Source organism: Chiloscyllium punctatum, chromosome 1 (assembly GCF_047496795.1).
Source record: "Chiloscyllium punctatum isolate Juve2018m chromosome 1, sChiPun1.3, whole genome shotgun sequence".
Lineage (NCBI taxonomy): Eukaryota > Metazoa > Chordata > Chondrichthyes > Orectolobiformes > Hemiscylliidae > Chiloscyllium > Chiloscyllium punctatum.
Window position 1 is genome coordinate 67,094,757 of NC_092739.1, and position 23,094 is coordinate 67,117,850.

Below are 23,094 nucleotides of genomic sequence, written 5' to 3' on the forward strand. Positions count from 1 at the left end.
CAACGTTGTTGTGATGTATCTGTCTGTGCCCTTAGTTTATCTGCCGTGTTTGCAATACTCTTTGCACTGAAGTTCTGCAAACTTTGTTTTAACCAGCACCTTATCAACCGACACTCTTGATAAGCCAGTAAAAACCATATTCCTCAAATACAAAAATCTACTCTGGTGCCTATGCATACCACAGTTGCTGGCTGTTCACTCTCCCGATCCAGAATGTCCTGCAGTTGCTCTGTGATGTCCTTACCCTGGCACCTGAGAGACAACATACCATCCTGGATTCACATCTGTGGCCACAGAAGCGCCTATCTGTACTCTTTACTATTGAATCCCCTGTTTTTATAACCTTGCTACTCATTTTCCTCCCATTCTGTGCATCATAGCCACCCGTGGTGCCATGAACTTGGCAGATGCTGCTTTCCCCAAGAAGCCAGCCTCCCCCAACACTATCCAAAGTGGTATATCCATTTGAGACCACAGGGGACGCCTGCACTTCCTTTCGGAGCTTTTTACTTTGTCTGATGGTCTCCCATTCCCTTTCTACCTGTGTAATCCTCACCCATGATGTGACCACCTACCAAGTAGGTGACCGCCCACTAAAACATTCTCAACATTGCGGATCCAGTGAATCCACTGTGAATTCACCTGAAGTTCCTGCTCTGAAAAGTCAGTAGCTGCAGCTGGATATACTGGAAGTGTTCTTTATTTTGTACATTGCATAACAGGAGCAACCACAGGTCTGGGGTCTGCTGTTATGACTTCTCTCGAGATTAAGCTAGTTAATCCCTTTAAGAAAATTTAATTAAGCGAAGGACCTTCCTTTGTTTCAAACACTTGTATTATAATTGAAAGTCACTACCTTTATTCAAGATAATATATAATGTTTTTAAAACTGTAAGAAAATGCTCTGCACGTATCACTTACCAACGGCTGTAGCCATTGGGACCATGTCACCTTCTGAACAGCCCAGGCTCAGACTGAGTACCATGCTGTCTTTCAGCATTACCTACTCCACATCTCACCAACTCCCTGCTTTCACCCAAGTCCAAAGCACTCTCATTTAGACAAGCAACACTCACAGTGCAGCATAGAAAATGTCATTCCTAAAAGTCTCATTGCAAAGTGTAACTCAAGATTCACACAGTGGCTGATCATTTTGCTTTTTGAAAAACGTTGTGATACAGTAGAAATGTAACTAATCTAGTAATCTGGTGGCCCAGGTTCTAGTGGCTTGGGTTCAAATCCTGTCACAGCAGCTGGTGGAATTTAAATTCCAATTAATATAAAATCTGGAACTGAAAGCTGGCTTCATTAATGGTGATCATAGTCTATTTACAGTCGTTTTCAAAATCCATCTGGTACACTAACGTCATTTTGGGAAGGAAACTGCTATCCCTACTTTGGATTAGTGGTGCTGGAAGAGCACAGCAGTTCAGGCAGCATCCAAAGAGCTTTCCTTACTTGGTCTGTTCCACGTTTGACTCCCAACCTACAGTAGTGGTTGAAGCTGAAGTGCTCTCTGGACAATTAGGGATGGGCAGTAAATGCTGGCCTAACCGGGATGCCAATATCCTGTGAATGAATAATAAAAAGAGTTTGTCTTACATTCCTCACAAGTTCCTACTTTCTCCCTCCATCTGTTACACACTCTATCTCTCTCTCCCTCCCTCACGCTCTTTCTCTTCCTCACACACTCTCTCTCCTCACTCCTCCCCTACATACATACAAACTTTCTCTCTGTTTGCCTCACTCATTGACTGACCCACTCCCTCACTCACCCACTGCCCTTTGCCCTATGTGGTTTGAACATTCCCATGTTATTGATGCACTTTCACTCTGCCCTGTCTCATGCTGGAGCTTCCCCTAGTGCCAGAGGTAGTTGCTGCTGCTGTTGGTTTGCCGTGTCCTCCCTGGCTCGAGCTGCTGTTGCGTGCTCCTTAAGTGGGTGACAGAAATGGAGCAGCTTTGCTGGGCGGGAGAGAGGATGCACTCTGCAGAAACTGAAGAGAAACCATTCACCTGCACACTGTTGCTCAACAATCGCAGACTGTTTCTCTCTGATAAGTGTATGAACAGCAAATATAGAGAGAAAATTCCACTTCAAAGAATGATGCAATCCTGTTTTAAAAGCCATGATTGAATGTTTCTCCAACGCACTGTCAGGCATTGTCCAAACCCTAACTTCTCACTGCTGACAAAAAGCTTTCTTCATGTCGCCGCTGCTGCTTTTGCAAATCGCTTTACATTGGCTTCCTCCATTTCTAGTTCCTTCCCATTTTAGGTGGTGTTTTTCCCTATTAACTCACACAACCACCTGATGAAGGAGCGGCGCTTCAAAAGCAAGTGCTTCCAAATAAACCTGTTGGACTATAACCTGGTGTGTGATTTTTAACTCTATCAAATTTCTCTTTTTCCCCTTTTCTGCAATGAGGACAGTGCCAACTTTCCCAATCTATCTACAGAACTGAAGTTCATCATCCTTAACTCTCATTAATCTTTTCTGCACTCTAATGTCTTCACAATTATACAATCATCAGTGTAGGTTTCTGGAGTTGATATCAATCTATAGTGACATATACCTGTAACAGCAAAATATGCTGCCTTAAAGAATAGTCACAACGTCATATATTTAAAAGTAGTGGAAGCATAGTTAACGTTTCAAGTCAAGTCTTCAGAAATGGAAATATGAATTTGGAGTTGCTGGCGTTGGACTGGGGTGTACGAGGTTAAAAATCACACAACATCAGGTTATAGTCCAACAGGTTTAATTGGCAGCACTAGCTTTCGGAACACCGCTCCTGATGAAGGAGCAGCACTCCAAAAGCTCGTGCTTCCAATTAAACCTGTTGGACTATAACCTGGTTTGTGATTTTTAACTTTAGAAATCTGAAGAACGGTTACTGGACTAGAAATTTTAACTGTTTCTGGTCAACAGATACTGCAAGACCTGCTGAGTTTCTCCAGCAATTTCTGTTTTTTTTTGTTTCAGACTTACAATACCAGCAGTTCTTTGTTTTATTTAAAAGTAGTGTTGATTCTCTGGTCTGATTTGCTATCATTGATTTTATTTATCTGACAGGCACATGCAACAGTCTGGCACACTTATGACAGGCAATTTCGCAAGTTGCAGAAAGGCTTTGTGTCCATGGTATTGGGCTCCCATTGGCTTGAACCAAAGAATAGCAACTTCAACTATAAGAGTTTCCAGACGTCCATGGACATTGTATTAGGGTGGTTTGCTAAACCAATCTTTGTGGACGGTGACTACCCTGACAGCTTGAAAATGCAAGTCACATCTTTGCCTACATTTACTGAAAAAGAAAAGAGCTTCATTAATGGAACAGCAGATTTCTTTGCATTTTCTTTTGGTCCAAATATCTTTCGATCACTGCCAGACAGTCTCAAACTTAAAGATTGTGAATCTCTTCATCTTGGGCGGGTCCTGAAGTGGATAAAGTTGGAATACAACAGTCCCAAGATCTTAATTGCTGAGAATGGATGGTTTTCTAATAGCTATGTTAAAACAGAAGATACAATTATTATTTATCTTATGAAAAAATTCATAAATGAGTTATTAAAAGGTGAGTATATCTTGCTGTGTTGACATTTTTACTCTGTGTATCCATTAGGCTATAGACTACCTTGTTATTTTTACCTCCATTTTAATTAATGATCAAAGTAAAATTATAATGTAAATACTGTAAAAAAATGTTACATTTTTGTTATGGAAACAGGATTGAAATATTACTTAAACTTTTACACATAGGTGTTCATAGAATGTTCCCAGTTTACATTGTGTGCAAAATTGGGAGCAGAAGATCTAATGAGTTTTGCAGTGAATTAGTGTGTTCTCCTTTGACTTTGGGTTCAAAACTGTACCAGAGTTTTTCTTTGATTTTTTAATGGGATGTTGGCATCCCAGTAAAGCCAGAATCTATTACCCATTCCTAATTGTCCTGGAGAAGATGGTGGTGTGCTACCTTAATGAACCATTGCAGTGCTTGGTGTGTAAGGACTGCCACAATGGTCTTAGGAAGCAACTACCAGCATTTGCATCCAATTAATGATGATATATTTCCAAGGCATGACGGTGGATGGCTTGGTGGAGAATTTGCAAGTGTTGGTGTTCCCATATACCTGCTGGCCTTGTCCATCTATGCGGTACAGTTCCAGGTTTGTATGGGGCTGTCAAAGTACCCTTGGTTAGTTGGTACAAAGCACTTTTCAAATACTTTATATATTGCTGGCACTTTGCCTCAGCAGTGACAGTGTGACTGTTAAAGGTGATGAATAGATTATCTATCTGGTTGTCTTGGATCATATTGGTATCTTGTTGTCAGAGCTGCACTCATCCAAGCAAGTGGAAGGTATTCCATCACTGATTTGGATCTTGTAGATGGTTGACAGGGTTTGGGGAGTCAGGAGGTGATGACTCACTGCACAATTCCTAGCCTTTAATCTGTACTTATAGCCACAATACTCAAAAGATTGGTCCAGTTCAATTTCTGGTCAATGGTGGTCCCCAGGATTTTGATAGTGGGTAATTTAGTGATGGTAATGCTTTGAATATTAAGGGGTGGCATTTGAATTCTCTCTTTTTACAGATGGTCATTGCCCAGCACTTGTGTGGCACAAATGTTACTTGCCACTTGTCAGTCCAAGGTCTTGCTGTAGATAGACACAACTCTTCCAGTATCTGAGATTCATGAATGGTGCTGAATGTTGCGCAATCATTGGCAAACATATCCACTTCTAACCTTCTGATGAAGGTACAGTTATTGAGGAAGCAACTAAAGATGATTGGGCCTAGGACCTGGGAGGTGATTAACTTCCAACAACCACAACTGTTTTCCTTTGTGCTAGGTATGACTCCAACCAGAGGAGAATTTTCCCCTTGACCTCCATTGATCCCAGTTTTGCGAGGGCTCCTTCACGCCACATTTGGTCTTGAGTTCAGCTCTTTTGTCACATTTGGATCAAGGCTGTAATGAAGTCAGGAGCTGAGTGGCCCTGGTGGAACCTAAACTAAGTGTCAGTGAGCAGGTTATTCCTGAGCAAGTGCTGACGATCACAGCATCAATGCTGCCTTCCTTCACTGTTCACCTCTGCTTCTTTCCACTGCACACTCTGTTAAAAAAAACAGAATTACCCTAACCCACATCATAATGGTCAGTGGCCCACTTCAAACAAAGCATTATATTTATCAGTATCCCTGGGAGATGCATAACAGACTGTTACGATAGGGATTGCTGAATGTGGGATGCTCTTCTAAGGTTGGAGAAAAAGCCGTTGCACCAGCAGTCCAGTCCAACAGAGTGGGAGAGAATGCTGTCTGCTCTAGACTGATGTATTGAGAAATGTCAGAGACACAAGGATTGTGAGCAGACATAAGCCATTCCTCCCACTGAGCCCAGTCCATCTTTCAATAAGGCGACAGCTGATCTATTTGTTAAGTGATCTTAACTCCACTTTCCTGCCTGCTGTCCCCCTCCACAGCCCGTGACTCCCTTATCAATCAAACATCTACCTAACTGAGCCTTGGATATTATTCAATACTACATCATCACCCAGTTTCTCTATTACCCACTGCCACACTCACCAAAGCTCGCTTACTATCACCCACTCTCACTCCATCACTCACTCCCCATCCTATCACCCCAATTCCTATTCTCATCATTATCCACTCCCCATTCTCACAATCACTCACTATCACCTATTCCCAAAGAAACTTAGAAAATAGGAACAAGAATAGATCATTAACCTCTTTGAGCCTGCTACACTGTTGGTTATGGTCATGGCTTATCATCCAACTTTGTACTCTGTTCCCACTTTCACCTCATCCCCTTTGATACCTCTAGCTGACTCCATATCCTTAGCCTGTGATTCCTGGTTCTGGGCTACATTTTGTCATCAGTTCCCACTCTCACTATCATCCACTGCCCAATTTCTCTATTGCTCACTTAGTATTACCCATTCTCCCTTCTCACAATCGTTACTTACTATCACCCACGCAGCTTTTTTGGGGGGAAATCTACAATAGTGAGTAGAGTAGGTTCTTTTGATAATAAGTTTTTTATTGAGATCTGTCTCTTGATTAAACTTAAAAAATATAAAACACAGGTACGAAGTTAGCATGGAGAAGTGTCTTTAGAGCTGTAAGATTGGGCTATTTTCTAGATCTGTAGATTGTTAAGGTGCAAAGATGGCCTTTAGTAGATTGATATGCTCTTCCTGTCAGATATGGGAGATTAGGGAGGCATTTCATGTTACTGATGATTATGTCTGCAGGAAGTGTGCTTGGTTGCAAATTCAATTGGATCACATGGATCAGTTGGAGTAGCAGTTAGAGGTAATGAGGAATTTACAGGAGCCAGGGCGTGTGATGGAATGGCAGTTGCAGGAAGGGAGATAACCTCAAGATACAGTCAGGTAGATGGGTGACCTTCAGGAAAGGTAGGAGAAGGAGGCAGGTAGGGCAGGAGTCTCCTGTGGCTATCCCCATCTCAAACAAGTATGCTATTTTAGAAAATGTAGGTGTGATGGACTCTCAAGGGAATGTAGCAATGACAGCCAGGTTTCTGGTACCGAGCCTGGCTCTAATGTAATGAGGGGTACGCCAAGTTCCAAGCGATCAATTGTGATAGGGGACAGTCTCATCAGAGGCACAGACAGATGATCCTGCAGCTGATAGTGAGACATCAGAACAGTAGACAATAGGTGCAGGAGTAGGCCATTCTGCTCTTCGAGCCTGCACCACCATTCAATATGATCATGGCCGATCATCCTTAATCAGTATCCTGTTCCTGCCTTATCTCCATAACCCTTGATTCCACAATCCTTGAGAGCTCTATCCAAACTCTTTCTTAAATGAATCCAGAGACTGGGCCTCCATGGCCTTCTGGGGCAGAGCATTCCACACAGCCACCACTCTCTGGGTGAAGAAGTTTCTCCTCATCTATGTCCTAAATGGTCTACCCCAGTTTTTTAAGCTGTGTCCTCTGGTTCGGCACTCACCCATCAGCAGAAACATGTTTCCTGCCTCCAGAGTGTCCAATCCTTTAATAATCTTATATGTCTCAATCAGATCCCCTCTCAGTCTTCTAAACTCAAGGGTATACAAGCCCAGTCGCTCCAGTCTTTCAGCGTAAGGTAGTCCCACCATTCCAGGAATTGATCTCGTGAACCTACGCTGCACTCCCTCAATAGCCAGAATGTATTTCCTCAAATTTGGAGACCAGAACTGCACACAGTACTCCAGGTGTGGTCTCACCAGGGCCCTGTACAGCTGCAGAAGAACCTCTTTGCTTCAATACTCAATCCCTCTTGTTATGAAGGCCAGCATGCTATTGGCCTTCTTCACTACCTGCTGTACCTGCATGCTTACCTTCATTGACTGGTGTACAAGAACACCCAGATCTCTTTGTACTGCCCCTTTACATTGATTCCATTTAGGTAGTAATCTGCCTTCCTGTTCTTGCCACCAAAGTGGATAACCATACATTTATCCATATTAAACTGCATCTGCCAATCATCTGACCACTCACCTAACCTGTCCATGTCACCCTGTAATCTCCTAACATCCTCTTCACATTTCACCCTGCCACCCAGCTTGGTATCATCAGCAAATTTGCTAATATTATTACTAATACCATCTTCTATATTGTAAATTAACATATATTGTAAAAAGCTGCAGTCCCAGCACTGATCCCTGCGGTACCCCATTGGTCACTGCCTGCCATTTCGAAATGGAGCCGTTTATCACTACTCTTTGTTTCCTATCAGCCAACCAACTTTCAATCCAGTACTTTGCCCCCAATACCATGCGCCCTAATTTTGTTCACTAACCTCCTATGTGGGACTTTATCAAAAGCTTTCTGAAAGTCCAGGTACACCACATCTACTGGATCTCCCTCGTCCATCTTCAGAGTTACATTCTCAAAAAATTCCAGAAGATTAGTCAAGCATGATTTCCCCTTCATAAATCCATGCTGACTCTGACCTATCCTGTTGCTACTATCCAGATGTGTCAAAATTTCATCCTTTATAATAGACTCCAGCATCTTTCCCACCACAGAGGTCAGATTAACTAGTCTATAATTTCCTGTTTTCTCTCTCCCACCTTTCTTAAAAAGTGGTACAACATTAGCCACCCTCCAATCCGCAGTAACTGATCCTGAATCTATCGAACTCTGGAAAATAATCATCAACGCATCCACGATTTCTCGAGCCACCTCCTTCAGTATCCTGGGATGTAGACCATCAGGCCCCGGGGACTTATCAACCTTCAGACCTAACAGTCTCTCCAACACCAATTCCTGGAATATATAAATTCCCTTAAGTGCAGGTCCTTCAGCCACTGTTACCTCAGGGAGATTGCTTGTGTCTTCCCCAGTGAACACAGATTAGATTAGATTACTTACAGTGTGGAAACGGGCCCTTCGGCCCAACAAGTCCACACCGCCCCGCCGAAGCACAACCCATCCATACCCCTAACCTAACACTACGGGCAATTTAGCATGGCCAATTCACCTGACCTGCACAGCTTTGGACTGTGGGAGGAAACCGGAGCACCCGAAGGAAACCCACACAGACACAGGGAGAACGTGCAAACTCCACACAGTCAGTCGCCTGAGGCGGGAATTGAACCCGGGTCTCTGACGCTGTGAGGCAGCAGTGCTAACCACTGTGCCACCGTGCCGCCCACAAGTAGTAACAATTCTGAAGTAACAATTCAATTCTTCTGCCATTTCTTTATTCCCCGCAATATATTCCCCTGTTTCTGTCTTCAAGGGCCCAATTTTAGTCTTAACCATTTTTTTGCCTTTCACATACCTAAAAAAGCTTTTACTATCCTCCTTTATACTTTTGGCCAGTTTACCTTCGTACCTCATTTTTTCTCTGCGTATTTCCTTCTTAGTACTCCTCTGTTATTCTTTAAAAGCTTCCCAGTCCTCCGTTTTCCCACTTATCTTTGCTATGTTATACTTTTTCTCTTTTAACTTTATATTTTTCTTAACTTCCCTCGTCAGCCAGTGCATCCCATGCCTCTTCCTAGGATCTTTCTTCCTTTTTGGAATGAACTGATCCTGGCTCTTCTGCATTATACACAGAAATATCTGCCATTGTTTCTCCACTGTCATCCCTGCAAAGGTATTGCACCATTGAACTTTGGCCAGCTCCTGCCTCATAGCTCCATAGTTCCCTTTATTCAACAGAAATATTGTCACTTCCGATTGTACCCTCTCCCTCTCAAATTGCAGATTGAAGCTTATTGTATTATGGTCATTACTTCCCAATGGCTCCTTCACTTCGAGGTCCTGATCAATTCTGGTTCGTTGCACAATACTAGATCCAGAATTGCCTTCTCCCTGCTAGGCTCCAGCACCAGCTGTTCTAAGAATCCATCTTGGAGGCACTCCACAAAGTCTCTTTCTTGAGGTCCAATACCATCCTGATTCTCCCAGTCTACCTGCATGTTGAAATCCCCCATAACAACTGCAGTAACATCTTTGTGAAAGGCTAATTTCAGCTCCTGATTCAACTTACATCCGACATGCAGACTACTGTTTGGGGACCTGTAGATAACTCCCAAGAGGGTCTTTTTTCCCTTAGAATTTCTCAGCTCTATCCACACTGACTCCACATCCCCTGATTCTAGGTCCCCCCGCGCAAGGGACTGAATATCATCCCTTACCAACATGGCCACCCCACCCCCTCTGCCCGTCAGTCTGTCCTTACGAAAGCACGTGTAGCCTTGAATATTCATTTCCCAGGCCCTGTCCACTTGAAGCCACGTCTCAGTTATCCCCACAATATCATATCTGCCAATTTCCAAAAGAGCCTCAAGCTCATCCATCTTATGTCTAATGCTTTGTGCATTCATGTATAGTATTTTTAATTTGTTACTGCCCTCACCCTTCCCATCAACTCCTATTTCACTCAACCTTACAGCATGATCCCTTTCTGAGTTTTCTGCCTCATTGATACATTTGTCTTTCTTGACTTCCCTTGTTCTAACTTTCCCTTCAATTTTCTTCTTAAACATCCAGTTTGCCCCCCCCCCCTCCCCCGCTCACCCCGCTCCACTACTTAGTTTAAACATAGCTGTGTTGCAGTAGCAAACCTGCCTGCCAGAATGCTGGTCTCTAACCTATTAAGGTGCAAACCGTCTCTCTTATATAATTTATGCTTACCACAAAACATACCCCAGTGATCCAAGAATTTAAATCCTTGCTTCCTGTACGAGTTCCCCAGCCACACATTCAAGTCCATTATCTCCCTGTTTCTGGCCTCACCAGCCCGAGGAACTGGAAGCAAACCAGAGATAACCACCCTGGACGTCCTCCTTTTCAGCCTTCTTCCTAGTTCTCCGAGGTCCCGCTGTAGTGTGTTCTTTCTCTTCTTCCCGACATCATTTGTGCCGACATGTACCACCACCTCTGGCTCTTCACCTTTGCCCTTGAGGATTTCCTGCACTCTGTCTGTGATGTCTTCAACCCTGACACCAGGAAGGCAACACACCATCCTTAAGTCCCGCTTGTTGCCACAAAAACCCCGGTCAGTTCCTCTCACTATGGAGTCCCCTATTACCACGGCTCTGTGCGATGTCCGACTCTTCCGCTCTGTCTCCACGCCAACTTTTGATTGACAGACTTGGCCACCTCGCGGACTGGCAGTGCCATCTGTCTTTACTGTTTCCAAAAGATTCAACTTGTTCCTGATAGGTACTTCCCCCGGCATCTCTTGCACCTGTCTCCTCTCTGCCTTCCTCATCGTCTGCTCTCTTCTGCTATGGTTGGTGTAATAACCTCACTGAAGGTCTTGTCCAGAAAGGCCTTGTTCTCTCGGATGAGCCTAAGATCCTCGAGTTCTTTCATCGGTGCTGCAATATGCTGTCAATATCTGAACGTGCACACACTTTCCATACTTATACGAGCCAGACACACCAGAGTCATTGACCTCCCACATCAAGCACGTAGCACACTGAACCAGCTTGGCAGTCATGTCTTCACCCTCTTCAACTGTGGCATAATCACTTCACTCAACCTCCTTGCCGAAGACTCCTGAGCTAAAGCCTCACTCTTCAATCCACAGGAACTTCCTTGGACCCTCTTTTTGGGGCAAGTCTGTGGACTTTTAATTTAGATTAGAGGAGGAGGGTGGGAGGGAGGCCCTACTTTGTAGGACCTGGGGTCTAGAACACACCCACTCAAATAACAATCACTTACCTTCCTGACCGGCTTTGCGCTCCGACTTCACTTCTGCCCAGCTCCCACTGCTCTCTGCTGCGAAAAGGACGCTGTGTTGCATCCCTGGTGCCAGGATCAAGGATATCTCAGAGAAGGTGCAGAATTCTCAAAGGTGAGAGGGACAGCAGGAGACTGGTGTACAATTTGGAACAAACAACATAGGAAGAGATAAGGACAATATTCTGAGGGCAGGATATAGGAAGTTAGGCAGGAATTTAAGAAAAGACGTCCACGAGGATAGTAATATCTGGATTATTTCCAGAGCCACGAGCTAGTGAGAGAAGGAACAAGAGGATAGAGAAGAAGAATGCGTAGCTAAGGATCTGATGCAGGGAAGAAGATTTCACATTTTTGTATCATTAGACTGTCTTCTAGAGTAGAAGTGACCTGAACAAGAAAGATAGATTGCACCTAAATTGGAAAGGCACTAATATACTGACTGCTAGAGCTGCTCAGGAAGATGTAAACTAGTAAGGTGGTGGGGCAACAAAGCAGAGAACGAAGTAGGACTGATACATTAAACTGCACTTATTTTAATGCAAGAGGCCTAACAGGTAAGGTAGATGAACTGAGGACATGGTTGGGAACATGGGACTGGGAAATCATAGCAATTACAGAGATGTGACTCAGGGATAGACAGGACTGGCAGCTTAATGTTCCAGGGTATAGATGCTATTGGAATGATAAAAAAAGGGAGCAATACAGGAGGGGTATGGCACTTTTGATTAAGAATAACATTAGAGCTGTACTTCAGGAGGATATTCCTGGGAATATATCTGGGAAGTTATTTGGGTGGAAGTGAGAAATAAGAAGAGGATGATCACCTTTTTTAGGATTGTACTATAGATCCCCCAATAGTCAGCAGGAAATTGAGAAGGAGATCTCAGTTATCTGTAAGAATAATAGGGTGGTTATGATAGGGGATTTTAATTTTCCAAACATAGACTGGAACTGCCATAATGTTATGGGCTTGGATGGAGTGGAATTTGTTATGTGTGTAGTAGAAAAGTTTCTGATTCAGATGGAGATATACGTACTAGAGAAGGTGCAAAACTTGTCCTACTCTTGTGAAGGGTGAGGCAGGTGACTGAAGTGTCAATGGGGGAGCACTTTGGAGCCAGTGAGCATCATTCTATTAGTTTTACAATGGTGATGGAAAAGGATAGATTGGATCTAAAAGTTAAAGTTCTAAATTGGAGGAAGGCCAGTTTTAACAGTATTAGGCAAGAACTTTCTAAAGTTGATTGGGGCAGATGTTTGAAGGTAAAGAGACAACTGGAAAATGTGAAGCCTTCAAAAATAAGATAACGAGAATCCAGAGATAGTATGTTTCTGTGAGTATGAAGGGCAAGGCTGGTAGGTATACGGAATGCTGGATGACTAGAGAAACTGAGATTTGGTCAAGAAAAAGAAGGAAGCCTATGTCAGGTATAGATGCAGGGATCAAGTGAATCCTTACAAGAGTATAAAGGCAGTAGGAGTATATTTAAGAGGGAAATGAGGAGGGTAAAAAGGGAAAATGAATTAGCTTTGGCAAATAGAAATAAGGAGAATCCAAAGGGATTCTACAAATACATTAAGGACAAAAGGGTAACTAGGAAGAGAGTAAGTCCCTTAAAGATCAGTAAGACCACCTAGTGGAACCTCAGAAGATGGAGGAGATACTAAAAAAGTATTTTGCATCAGTGTTAACTGTGGAGAAAAAAATGAAAGATATATAACATGGGGAAATAAATACTGACATCTTGAAAAATGTCCATATTACAGAATAGGAGATTCTGGACATCCTAAAACACTTAAAGGTAGATAAATCCCTGGGACCTAATCAGGTGTACCCTGGACCTCTGTGGGAAGCGAGGGAAGAGATTGCTGGGCCCCTTGCTGAGATATTTGCATCATCGATAGCCACAGATGAGATGCCGGATGACTGGCTCATGATATGCCACTATTTAAGAAAGGTGGAAAGGAAAAGTCAGGGAACTATAGACCAGTGAGCCTGACATCGGTGATGGGGTAAGTTGTTGGAGGAAACTCTGAAGGACAGGATTTACATGTATTTGGAAAGACAAAGACTGATTAGGGATAGTCAACATGGCTTTGTGAGTGGGAAATCATGTCTCACTAACTTGATTGAGTTTGTTAAAGAAGTAACAAAGAGGATTGATGAGGGCAGAGCAGTGGATATGATCTATATGGACTTCAGTAAGGTGTTTGACAGGGTTCCTCATGGTAGACTGGTTAGCAAGGTTAGATCACACAGAATACAGGGAGAACTAGCTATTTGGATTCAGAAACATCTCAAAGGTAGAAGACAAGAGTGGTGGAAGGTTGTTTTTCAGACTGGAGGCCATAACCAGCAGTGTGCCACAAGGATTGGTGCTGGTCCACCAATTTTTATCATTTATATAAATGATTTGGAAGTGAACATACGAGGTATGGTTGCATATGACACTAAAAGTGGAGGTATACATGACAGCGAAGGTGATTATGTCAGAGGACAAGATCAGATGGGCCAATGGGCCAAGGAATGGCAGATAGAGTTTAATTTAGATAAGTATGAAGTACTGCATTTTAGAAATGCAAATCAGGGCAGAACATATAACCTTAATGAAGGTCTTGGCGAGTGTTGGTGAACAAAGAGACCTTGGAGTGCAGGTTCATTGTTCCTGAAAAGTGGAGTCGCAGGAGGATAGGTTAGTGAAGAAGGCATTTGGACCTTTATTGGTCAATACGTTGAGTGTAATAATTGGGAGGTCATGTTGCAGCTGAAGAGGATATTGGTTCGGCCACTTTTGGACTATTGCATGCAATTCTGGTCTCTGTCCTATAAGAAGCATATTGTGAAACTTGAAAGGGTTCAGAAAAGATTTACAAGGATTTTCCACAGTTGGAGAGTTTGAGCTATGGGGAGAGGTTGAAAAGACTGGGGCTGTTTTCCATGAAGCATCAGAGGCTGACACCTTATAGAGATTTATAAAATCATGAGGGGCATGGATAGGGTAAATATGCAAGGTCTTTTCCCCAGGGTGGGTGAGTCCAAAATGAGAGGGCATAGATTTCAGGTGAGAGAGGAAGAAAATAAAAGACATCTTAAGGGCAACTTTTTCAGGCAGAGGATGGTGCATGCATGGATGGAGCTGCCAGAGGAAGTGGTGGAGGGGATGAATGCTGGTATGGTTATAACATTTAAAACTTATCTGGATGAGTATATGAGTAGAAAGGTTTAGAGGGATATGGGACTAGACTTATGGTGGATATCTGGTCGGCATGGATGAGTTTGACCGAAGGGTCTGTTTCCATGCTATATAACTCAATGACACGCACCTCTCATTATCACTTATTTACTCTCACCCACTCCCCATTCTCGCTATCACTCACTTAGTATCAACCATTCCACACTTAGTTATGACTCGCTAACTATTACCACTCCTGAATCTACCATTCATTTCCCACTTTCACAATTTTCCACCATTGACAATCCTGCACCTTCACTATCATTCACATCTCTAATTCTCATAATCACCCACTGTTTTACTATTTCACATGCTTGATGTTTTCCAGTCTGTGATTTCTCTATCATCAGTAGATGGTATATGAGGTGTTCCAATCAAAGCAGGAAAATGGTGGAAGTTAGAAACGTTCCTGACCAAAAGAAATTTGGGGCATCAGTGACTCTAGATTAAAGATTTTTTAGTTGAAAAAAATAGAATAAAAGTTGTAAGTCTCTTGATAATTGTTCCCTGAGCCTCTTCAGTGGCTTAACTGATGACAACTGTAAGGAGAGAAGTTATTTGGTGTAAGAATATCTTCAATGACAGATGGTGTGTTACAGTTGGTCTCAATCCCTCTGGGTTAGAGTGTAATGATATGCCAGTGTCCCAGTCCTACAAATTAAGTGCTGCTCTAAGTGCATGTATTTAAATTTTGGGTGAGGACAGGATCATGCTCAGTTGTAAGGAAATCAGAAATTGCTGGTTCTGTTCTGCAGGGTCACTGGATCTGAGACATTAACTCTGCTTTCTCTCCACTGATGTGCCAGACCTGCTGAGTTTTTCTGTCAATTTTAAATTTTGTGCCTGATATCCAGCATCTGCATTTCTCTGATTTCACGCTTAATTACGTTGCATCCCACAGTTGAACAACTCACAACATTCACTATCACACAGGAATAAACAGTACTTGGATAAGAATGAGAAATTGCCTGGCACACACAGGAACTAGACTCTAGAGAAAAAAAATGTTTTCAAACATCAAGGGGAGGAACTAGTACAAAGTGAATTTTTGTGGAATGAAAACCAGACAATGTGAAATTGAGAACAATGTGGCAAAGAAAGCTAAATATGTAAAATACATCAATATTCCCAAATACCTTTTGATATTAATTTGATTTGTTTTGTTCTGATCAGCTATTCGCTTTGATGGAGTCAATGTGTTTGGATATACTGTTTGGTCCCTACTAGATGGCTTTGAATGGCAGTTTAACTATACTATTAGAAGAGGATTGTTCTATGTGGATTTCAACAGCAAGAACAAGTCTAGGATTGCAAAGTCCTCTGCATTCTTCTATAAACAGATTATAGAACAAAATGGCTTTCCAGTGACTGAGGTTAGCCAAAGAGTGAATGGACAATTTCCATGTAACTTCTCCTGGGGAATTGCAGAAACAGATCTGCAGGTAAAAACAAACTTTTTTTCTCTGATTTACAGAGGTCATTTACAATTTCAAGTTGTGAACATGGATCTTTTCTCCCTGAAATTTTGATATCAGAAAATTACAAGGTTGTTCATCACATCCAAAACTGTAAGCCTCCCATTTACTTTATTTTTTGATTTCAGGTAAACAATGTGGTTTTATCTCCTGAATTTGTTGACAACAACCTTTACCTTTGGAACCGTAGTGGAGATCAGAAACTATACAAAGTCAGTGGAGTGACTATGTGGCCTCATCCATTTAAGTGCACTGATTTCAGGAACTTCAAGCACCATGTAGCATTGGTGAGGAAGATGAATGTATCTCACTACAGCTTTGCTTTCAAGTGGGCCAAGATTCTACCCAATGGTGATCCATCCAGTGTAAATAGAAGTATTCTAACTTATTACCATTGTATTATTACAGAACTTTTAAAACTGAACATTGCCAGCACTATCACTTTGTATCATCCAGTATCTGGTGATATTGACTTACCTGCACCACTGCTGAATAAGGGAGGATGGCTCAACAGAGAGACTGCTGTTGCTTTCAATGATTATGCAAAATTATGCTTTCAAGAATTTGGCAACTTGGTCAAATTGTGGCTCACTATGAATGAACCAAATATAAATGTTCAGAGAAGCCCTGACACCTACAGGGCAGCACATAACATGATCATTGCTCATGCTCTAGCCTGGCACACCTACAATAGAGACTATAGAAATAAGCACCATGGACTTGTGTCTCTGACATTGCGTGCTGACTGGGCAGAACGAGCAAATCCCTTCATTGAATCCCACCACAGAGCTGCTGAGAGGCTCCTGCAATTCCAAATAGCATGGTTTGCAGATGCCATTTTCAAAACTGGAGATTATCCACATAAAATGAGGGAGTACATCCTCTTTAAAAATAAAAAACGTCTCTCCAGTTCGTTCTTACCATATTTCACTGATGAAGAAAAACAGATGATTAAAGGAACTGCTGACTTTTTTGCAATCAGTCATTTTACCACAAGGTTAATCTTACATCAGTCCAAAAATGGAACCAAGTATGAAATGGACCACGATGGGAGTTTGTTGAGAGACGTAACATTGTTGACATTTCCATCCCCCTCCCATTTCTTCTTTCCTTTTCTTCCCCATCGTCAAACTCATTCTGAAATGGCAGTTGCACCATGGGGGATACGTAAAGTCCTACAATGGATTAAATCACGCTATGGAAATATGGACATTTATATCATGACCAATGGAGTTTGGGATAGCTCCAGTGTCAATGATGCATTTCGAATATATTATCATAAAAATTATATCAATGAGGTTTTAAAAGGTGAGTCCTAATATTTATAGATGTTTTCTAATCAACATGTTCAGAAATGCTGGTACACATCTCTGGAGCACATTAGACTTGACATAGACCCCCCTGAGCCAGACGTAGGGACACTACCATTGCACTACAAGGGCCCTGCCTACTATTTATATACTTAGGAAGAAGCATTGTTAAAAATTGTGACCCATGGTTTATGTCTTTTAGATAGTTGAAATCATAACTCAACTGACAAAGTTTATTGTATTGATGCCAATAGCTAAAAAATGTATTAAATAAAATAGGTATTCAGAGTTTCCCTGAGGCTTAGTTCTTAAGTGGTCCAAGAATTCAGAGTTAATGATTTCAGCTCTGATTGGCTTCAGCTAGTTGTGGTAAAGGTCAGTCAGCGTTCCTGTTCATGTTTGTTGTCTAGGATCCTGCTGGGAGTTACGTATGGTTACTGATCTCAGTTACAATAATAGATAATACATGGCGAATCCATCACTGGTCATGGGATGTGGGTGTCACTGGCTGGCCAGCATTTATTGCCTATTCTTGTTGTCCTTGAGCTGCCTTCTTAAAGCCACCACAGTCCATGTGTTGTAGGTAGACCCACAATGCCACAAGGGAGGGAATTGCAGGATTTTGACCCAGTGACAGTGAAGGGCGGGGATATATTTCCAAGTCAGGATGGTAAGTAGCTTGGAGGGGAACTTGCGGTGATTGTATTTCCATGTATCTGCTGCCCTTATCCCTCTAGATGGTAGTGGTCATGAACTTGGATGGTGCTGTCTAAGGAACCTTGGCGAATTTCTGTAGTGCATTTTATAGATAGTACACACTGCTGCTACTGAGCACCAATGGTGGAAGAAGTGGATGCTTATGAAGGTAGTGCCTATCAAGTGGGCTGATTTGTCTGGGATGGTGTCAAGCTTCTTGAGCTGCACCCACCCAGCAGGCAAAAATGCTGACATTATGAGATGGGAAAAGGGAAGAAAAGGGAAAACACTTGAAAACATTCAAATACAGGTAGAAAGTTTATGTTCAATGCTTCAAGGTACTGCTCCATGTTTGGTTTCACTGCAGCTAAGAAAGTTCAAAATTAGATTAGATTGCCTACAGTGTGGGACCAGGCCCTTCGGCCCAACAAGTCCATACCGACTCTCCAGAGTAAGCCATCCAGACCCATTTCCCACTGACTAGTGCACCTATCACATGGACAATTTAGCATGGCCATTTCATCTTTGGATTGTGGGAGGAAAGAGCTAAAAAAATGTGTTGCTGGAAAAGCGCAGCAGGTCAGGCAGCATCGAAGGAGCAGGAGAATCGACGTTTCGGGCATAAGGCCTTCTTCAGGAAGGAGGAAGGTGTGCCAAGCAGGCTAAGATAAAAGGTAGGGAGGAGGGACATGGGGGAGGGGCGATATGTGGAAGGAGGTTAAGGTGAGGGTGATAGGCCAGAGAGGGGGTGGGGGTGGAGAGGTCAGGAAGAAGATTGCAGGTCAAGAAGGCGGTGTTGAGTCCGAGGGTTGGATCTGAGATAAGGTGGTGGGAAGGGAAATGAGGAAGCTGGAGAAATCTGCATTCATCCCTTGTGGTTGGAGGGTTCCTAGGCGGAAGATGAGTCGCTCTTCCTCCAGGCATCGTGTTGCCATGGTCTGGCATTGGAGGAGGCCAAGGACATGTCCTTGGCGGAGTGGGAGGGAGTTAAAGTGTTCCGCCACAGGGCAGTTGGGTTGGTTGGTGCGGGTGTCCCAGACGTGCTCTCTGAAACGTTCCGCAAGTAGGCGGCCTGTCTCCCACATCAGGTGCAGCGGATGCAGTAAATGATGTGTGAGGAGGTGCAGGTGAATTTATGATGGATATGGAAAGATCCCTTGGGGCCTTGGAGGAAAGTGAGGGAGGAGGTGTGGGTGCTGGTTTTGCATTTCTTGCGGTTGCAGGGGAAGGTGCCAGGAGTGGAGGTTGGGTTGGTGGGGGGTGTGGACCTGACGAGGGAGTCGCGGAGGGAGTGGTCTTTCCGGAACGCTGATAGGGGAGGGGAGGAAAATATATCCTTGGTGTTGGGGTCTGTTTGGAGGGGCGGGGTTCAGGGGCAGAGGAGCAGGAAGTGGAGGAGATGTGGTGGAGAGCATCGTCAACCACGTCTGAGGGGAAATTGCGGTCTTTGAAGAAGGAGGCCATCTGGGTTGTTCAGTATTGGAATTGGTCCTCCTGGGAGCAGATGCGGTGGAGGCGAAGGAATTGGGAATATGGGATGCCATTTTTACAGGGGGCGGAGTGGGAGGAGGTGTAATCTAGGTAGCTGTGGGAGTCAGTCGGTTTATAGTAAATGTCCGTGTTGAGTCGGTCGCCTGAGGTAGAAATGGGGAAGTCTAGGAAACCGGAGCATCCCCACACAGACACGGGGAGAACCTACAAACTCCACACAGACAGCCGTCCAAGGCTGGAATCGAACCCGGGTCCCTGGCGCTATGAGGCAGCAGTGCTAACCACTAAGCCACCGTGCCGCCCAGTAGCTCGTGCAACTTGAGTTTAAAATCTTTACATTTGGATTTTCTCCTCAAATTAATTTTCAATGGAACAATTGTTGCTTGACTACAAAGAAAATATATCTTAGTCATAGATGTTGCAGCATTGAACTAAGTAGAGCAGGCATATCACATAGTCTATCTTTGATCAATGTTGAGTCAATGAGCAGAGGAAGGAGAACTAAGTTAGAGAATTTGTGTTTCTAAATTTTAGGTATCAATTCTTTCAGGAACAAACCACGTTTAAAGAATAAGTGAAGGCAGGAGTCAACTCAGAAATAACTCCCCCTGCTTCTACAGAAAAATGATGGGCTGTCATGGAGAAGGTTCTGAGTAGTCTGGCAATCTTAAACTTAGATAAATCTCCAATGCTGGATGAAATGTATCACAGGCTAATGTGTGAGGCATTGCGGGAAAAAGCAGGGGTGCTGGCAACAATTTCCCATTCCTCCATGACCATAGGAGAGGTGCTGGAGTACTGGAGGACAGCCAACGTGGTATTGTTATTCCAGAAGGGAGCAAAGGTTAAGCCAGGAAACTACAGGCTAGTCAGCCTGACTTGAGGGACAGAATAAATCTGCACTTGGAGAGACAGGGATTAATCAAGTGTAGTCAATATGATTTTGTTAGGGAGACATTATTTCTAGGAGAAAGTGAGGACTGCAGATGCTGGAGATCAGAGCTGAAAATGTGTTGCTGGAAAAGCGCAGCAGGTCAGGCAGCATCCAAGGAGCGGGAGAATCGACGTTTCGGGCATGCGCCCTTCAGGAATAAGGGCTCATGCCCTTCCTGAAGAAAGGCTCATGCCCGAAATGTCGATTCTCCCGCTCCTTGGATGCTGCCTGACCTGCTGCCCTTTTCCAGCAACATATTTTCAGAACGTTATTTCTAACCAAATTTACTGAATTTTTCAAAGAAGTAACCAGATGCCAAGATAAGGACAATGGATTTGACACAGTCTGCTTGGACTTCAGGTTGGCTTTTGATAAGGCTTTTGATATGGGAGAGTGACATCAAAAGTAACTGCAAGGAAATTTGACAAATTGGATCCACAACTGGCTGAATGGAAGAAAGCTGAGGATGGTCAAGGCATGTTTTTGTGACTAGAGGCCTATGTTCAATGGAGCTCTGTGGGATTCAATGTTCAGGCCCTTGCTGTTTGTGATATATTATTCACTATAAATGATTTAGACTTGAATGTAGGAGGGTTGATCAGCAAGTCCACAGGTGGTAAGAAAATTGATGTGATGGTTAATAATGGCGAGAATAGTCTTAGATTAGAGGGGGATATAGTCGAGCTGGTCAGATAGATTGATCAATGGTAAATAAAATTCAATCCTGATGAACATGAGGTGATGCACTTGGGCAGGACAAACAAGGCAAGGGAATACATGATGAATACCAGGACCCTGGGAAGCACAGAAGATCAGCAGGACCTTGGTATACAACTCACTCATCCCTTAAGGAAGTGGGACAGATGGATAGAAGTGATTAAGAAGGCATATGGAATACTTGCCTTTATCAGCTGAAGCCAAAAGTTTAAGAACAGGGAGGTAATGCTGAGACTGTATAAAAGGTTGGTTAGACCATGGCCAGAGTGTTGAGTGGAGTTCTGGAATCCACTTTATAGGAGGAATGTGATTGCACTAGAGAGGCTGCAGATGTTACCAGCTGTTCCTTAGGGAGGCAATGGTCTAGTGATTTTATTGCTAAACTATGAATCCAGAAACTCAACTAATATTCTGGGCACCCAGTTCAAATCCCATCATAGCAAATGGTGGAATTTCAATTGAATGCTTGTTAAAATCTGGAATGAAGAATCAACTGAAGATCATGAAACCATTGCTGATTGTCAGAAGAACCCATCTGGGTTACTAATGTCCTTAAGGTAAGGAAATCTGCCACCTTCACCTAGTCTGGTCTCATGGCTTCAGACCCACAGCAATGTGGTTGATTCTAAGCCACTCATAAGAACATAAGAAATAGCAGGCTCGATGGGCCAGATGGCCTGCTCCTGCTCCGCCATTCAATAAGATTATGGCTGATCCTTTTGTGAACTCAGCTCCACTTTCTTGTCTCCACTTACCCCTCATTCTTCTAAATTCCAATTATGGTCCCAACACTGATTCCTGAGACACACCATGAGCCACTGATTGTCAGCCAGAAAAGCATTCATTCAACCCCACTCTTTACCTTTTGTTAGATTAGATTCCATACAGTATGAAAGCAGGCCTTTCGGCCCAACAGGTCCACACTGAGACTCTGAAAGGTTACCCACCCAGACCCATTCCCCTACCCTATATTTACCCCTAACACTATGGGCAATTTAGCATGGCCAATTCACTGAACCTACACATCTTTGGATTGTGGAGGAAACCGGAGCATCCGGAGGAAATCCATGCAGACACGGAAAGAATGTGCAAACTCCACACAGACAGTTGCCCGAGGTGGAAATTGAACCCGGTGAGCCACCATGCCATTAGTTAACCAATTTTCTATTCATGCTAATACCTTACCCGTAACACCATTCACTTTCATCTTATGCAGCAGCTTTTTGTGTGGCACCTTGTTGAATGCCCTCTGGAAATGCAGATATACCACATCCACCACCGTGCTCAAAATGTTCTCAAAGAATTCCAGTAAATTAGGTTAACATGACCTGCCTTTCATAAACCCATTCTGCATCTGCCCGATGGGACAATTTCAATCCAAATGTCTTGCTATTTGTTCCTTGATTATAGATTCAAGTATTTTCCCCCAACAGAAGTTAAGCTACAGGCTCATAGTTATCAGCCTGTTGTTTACCTCCTTTTTTAAACAGTGGCATTACTGTTTTCCAATCTGCTGAAACTGCCCCAGAGTCAAGTGAATTTTGGTAATTTACCCTGCCATCTCATTTAGTACCCTGGGATATATTCCATCAGGACCAGGAGACGTGTCTCCCTCCAGCCCCATTACCTTGCTCAACACTACCTTGTTTTTTTTACTTTCTTTTTTTCCCCCACACTACCGCCTAACTGCGGTAGTGCTTTTTCCCAGCACCCATGGTGTGTGTGTGTAGGTGTGAGAAACAGTGAGAAACACAAGGTGCATGATTTTTTATTCAATTTCCACCACCAGGAAGATAGGAAAACACCCAAGTGGCCAGTGACAAGCACTGTCCTTCACATCAAAGGGCAATGCTGTGTGATCAAAACAGTGAAGGGGAGGGTAGGGACTAAATCAAAATAGAGTAGGAGGGGGAACACTACCTTGTTAGTGATTATGGTCATTTCTGAGTCCTCACCTGCCATAGCCTCCTTGTCATTAATTACGGGCATGTT

General features: G+C 43.3%; 1 protein-coding gene across 1 annotated transcript in view; it reads left to right on the forward strand.

Moving 5' to 3' along the window:
* Nucleotides 1-23,094, forward strand: part of LOC140475731 (beta-klotho-like) — a 40,815-nt gene that overhangs the window by 14,560 nt on the left and 3,161 nt on the right. Inside the window, exons 2-4 of the mRNA XM_072567808.1 lie at nucleotides 3,077-3,578; nucleotides 15,653-15,921; nucleotides 16,083-17,262. Of these exons, the coding sequence (XP_072423909.1) occupies nucleotides 3,077-3,578; nucleotides 15,653-15,921; nucleotides 16,083-17,262 (1,951 nt within the window). The remainder of the gene's footprint in view (nucleotides 1-3,076; nucleotides 3,579-15,652; nucleotides 15,922-16,082; nucleotides 17,263-23,094) is intronic.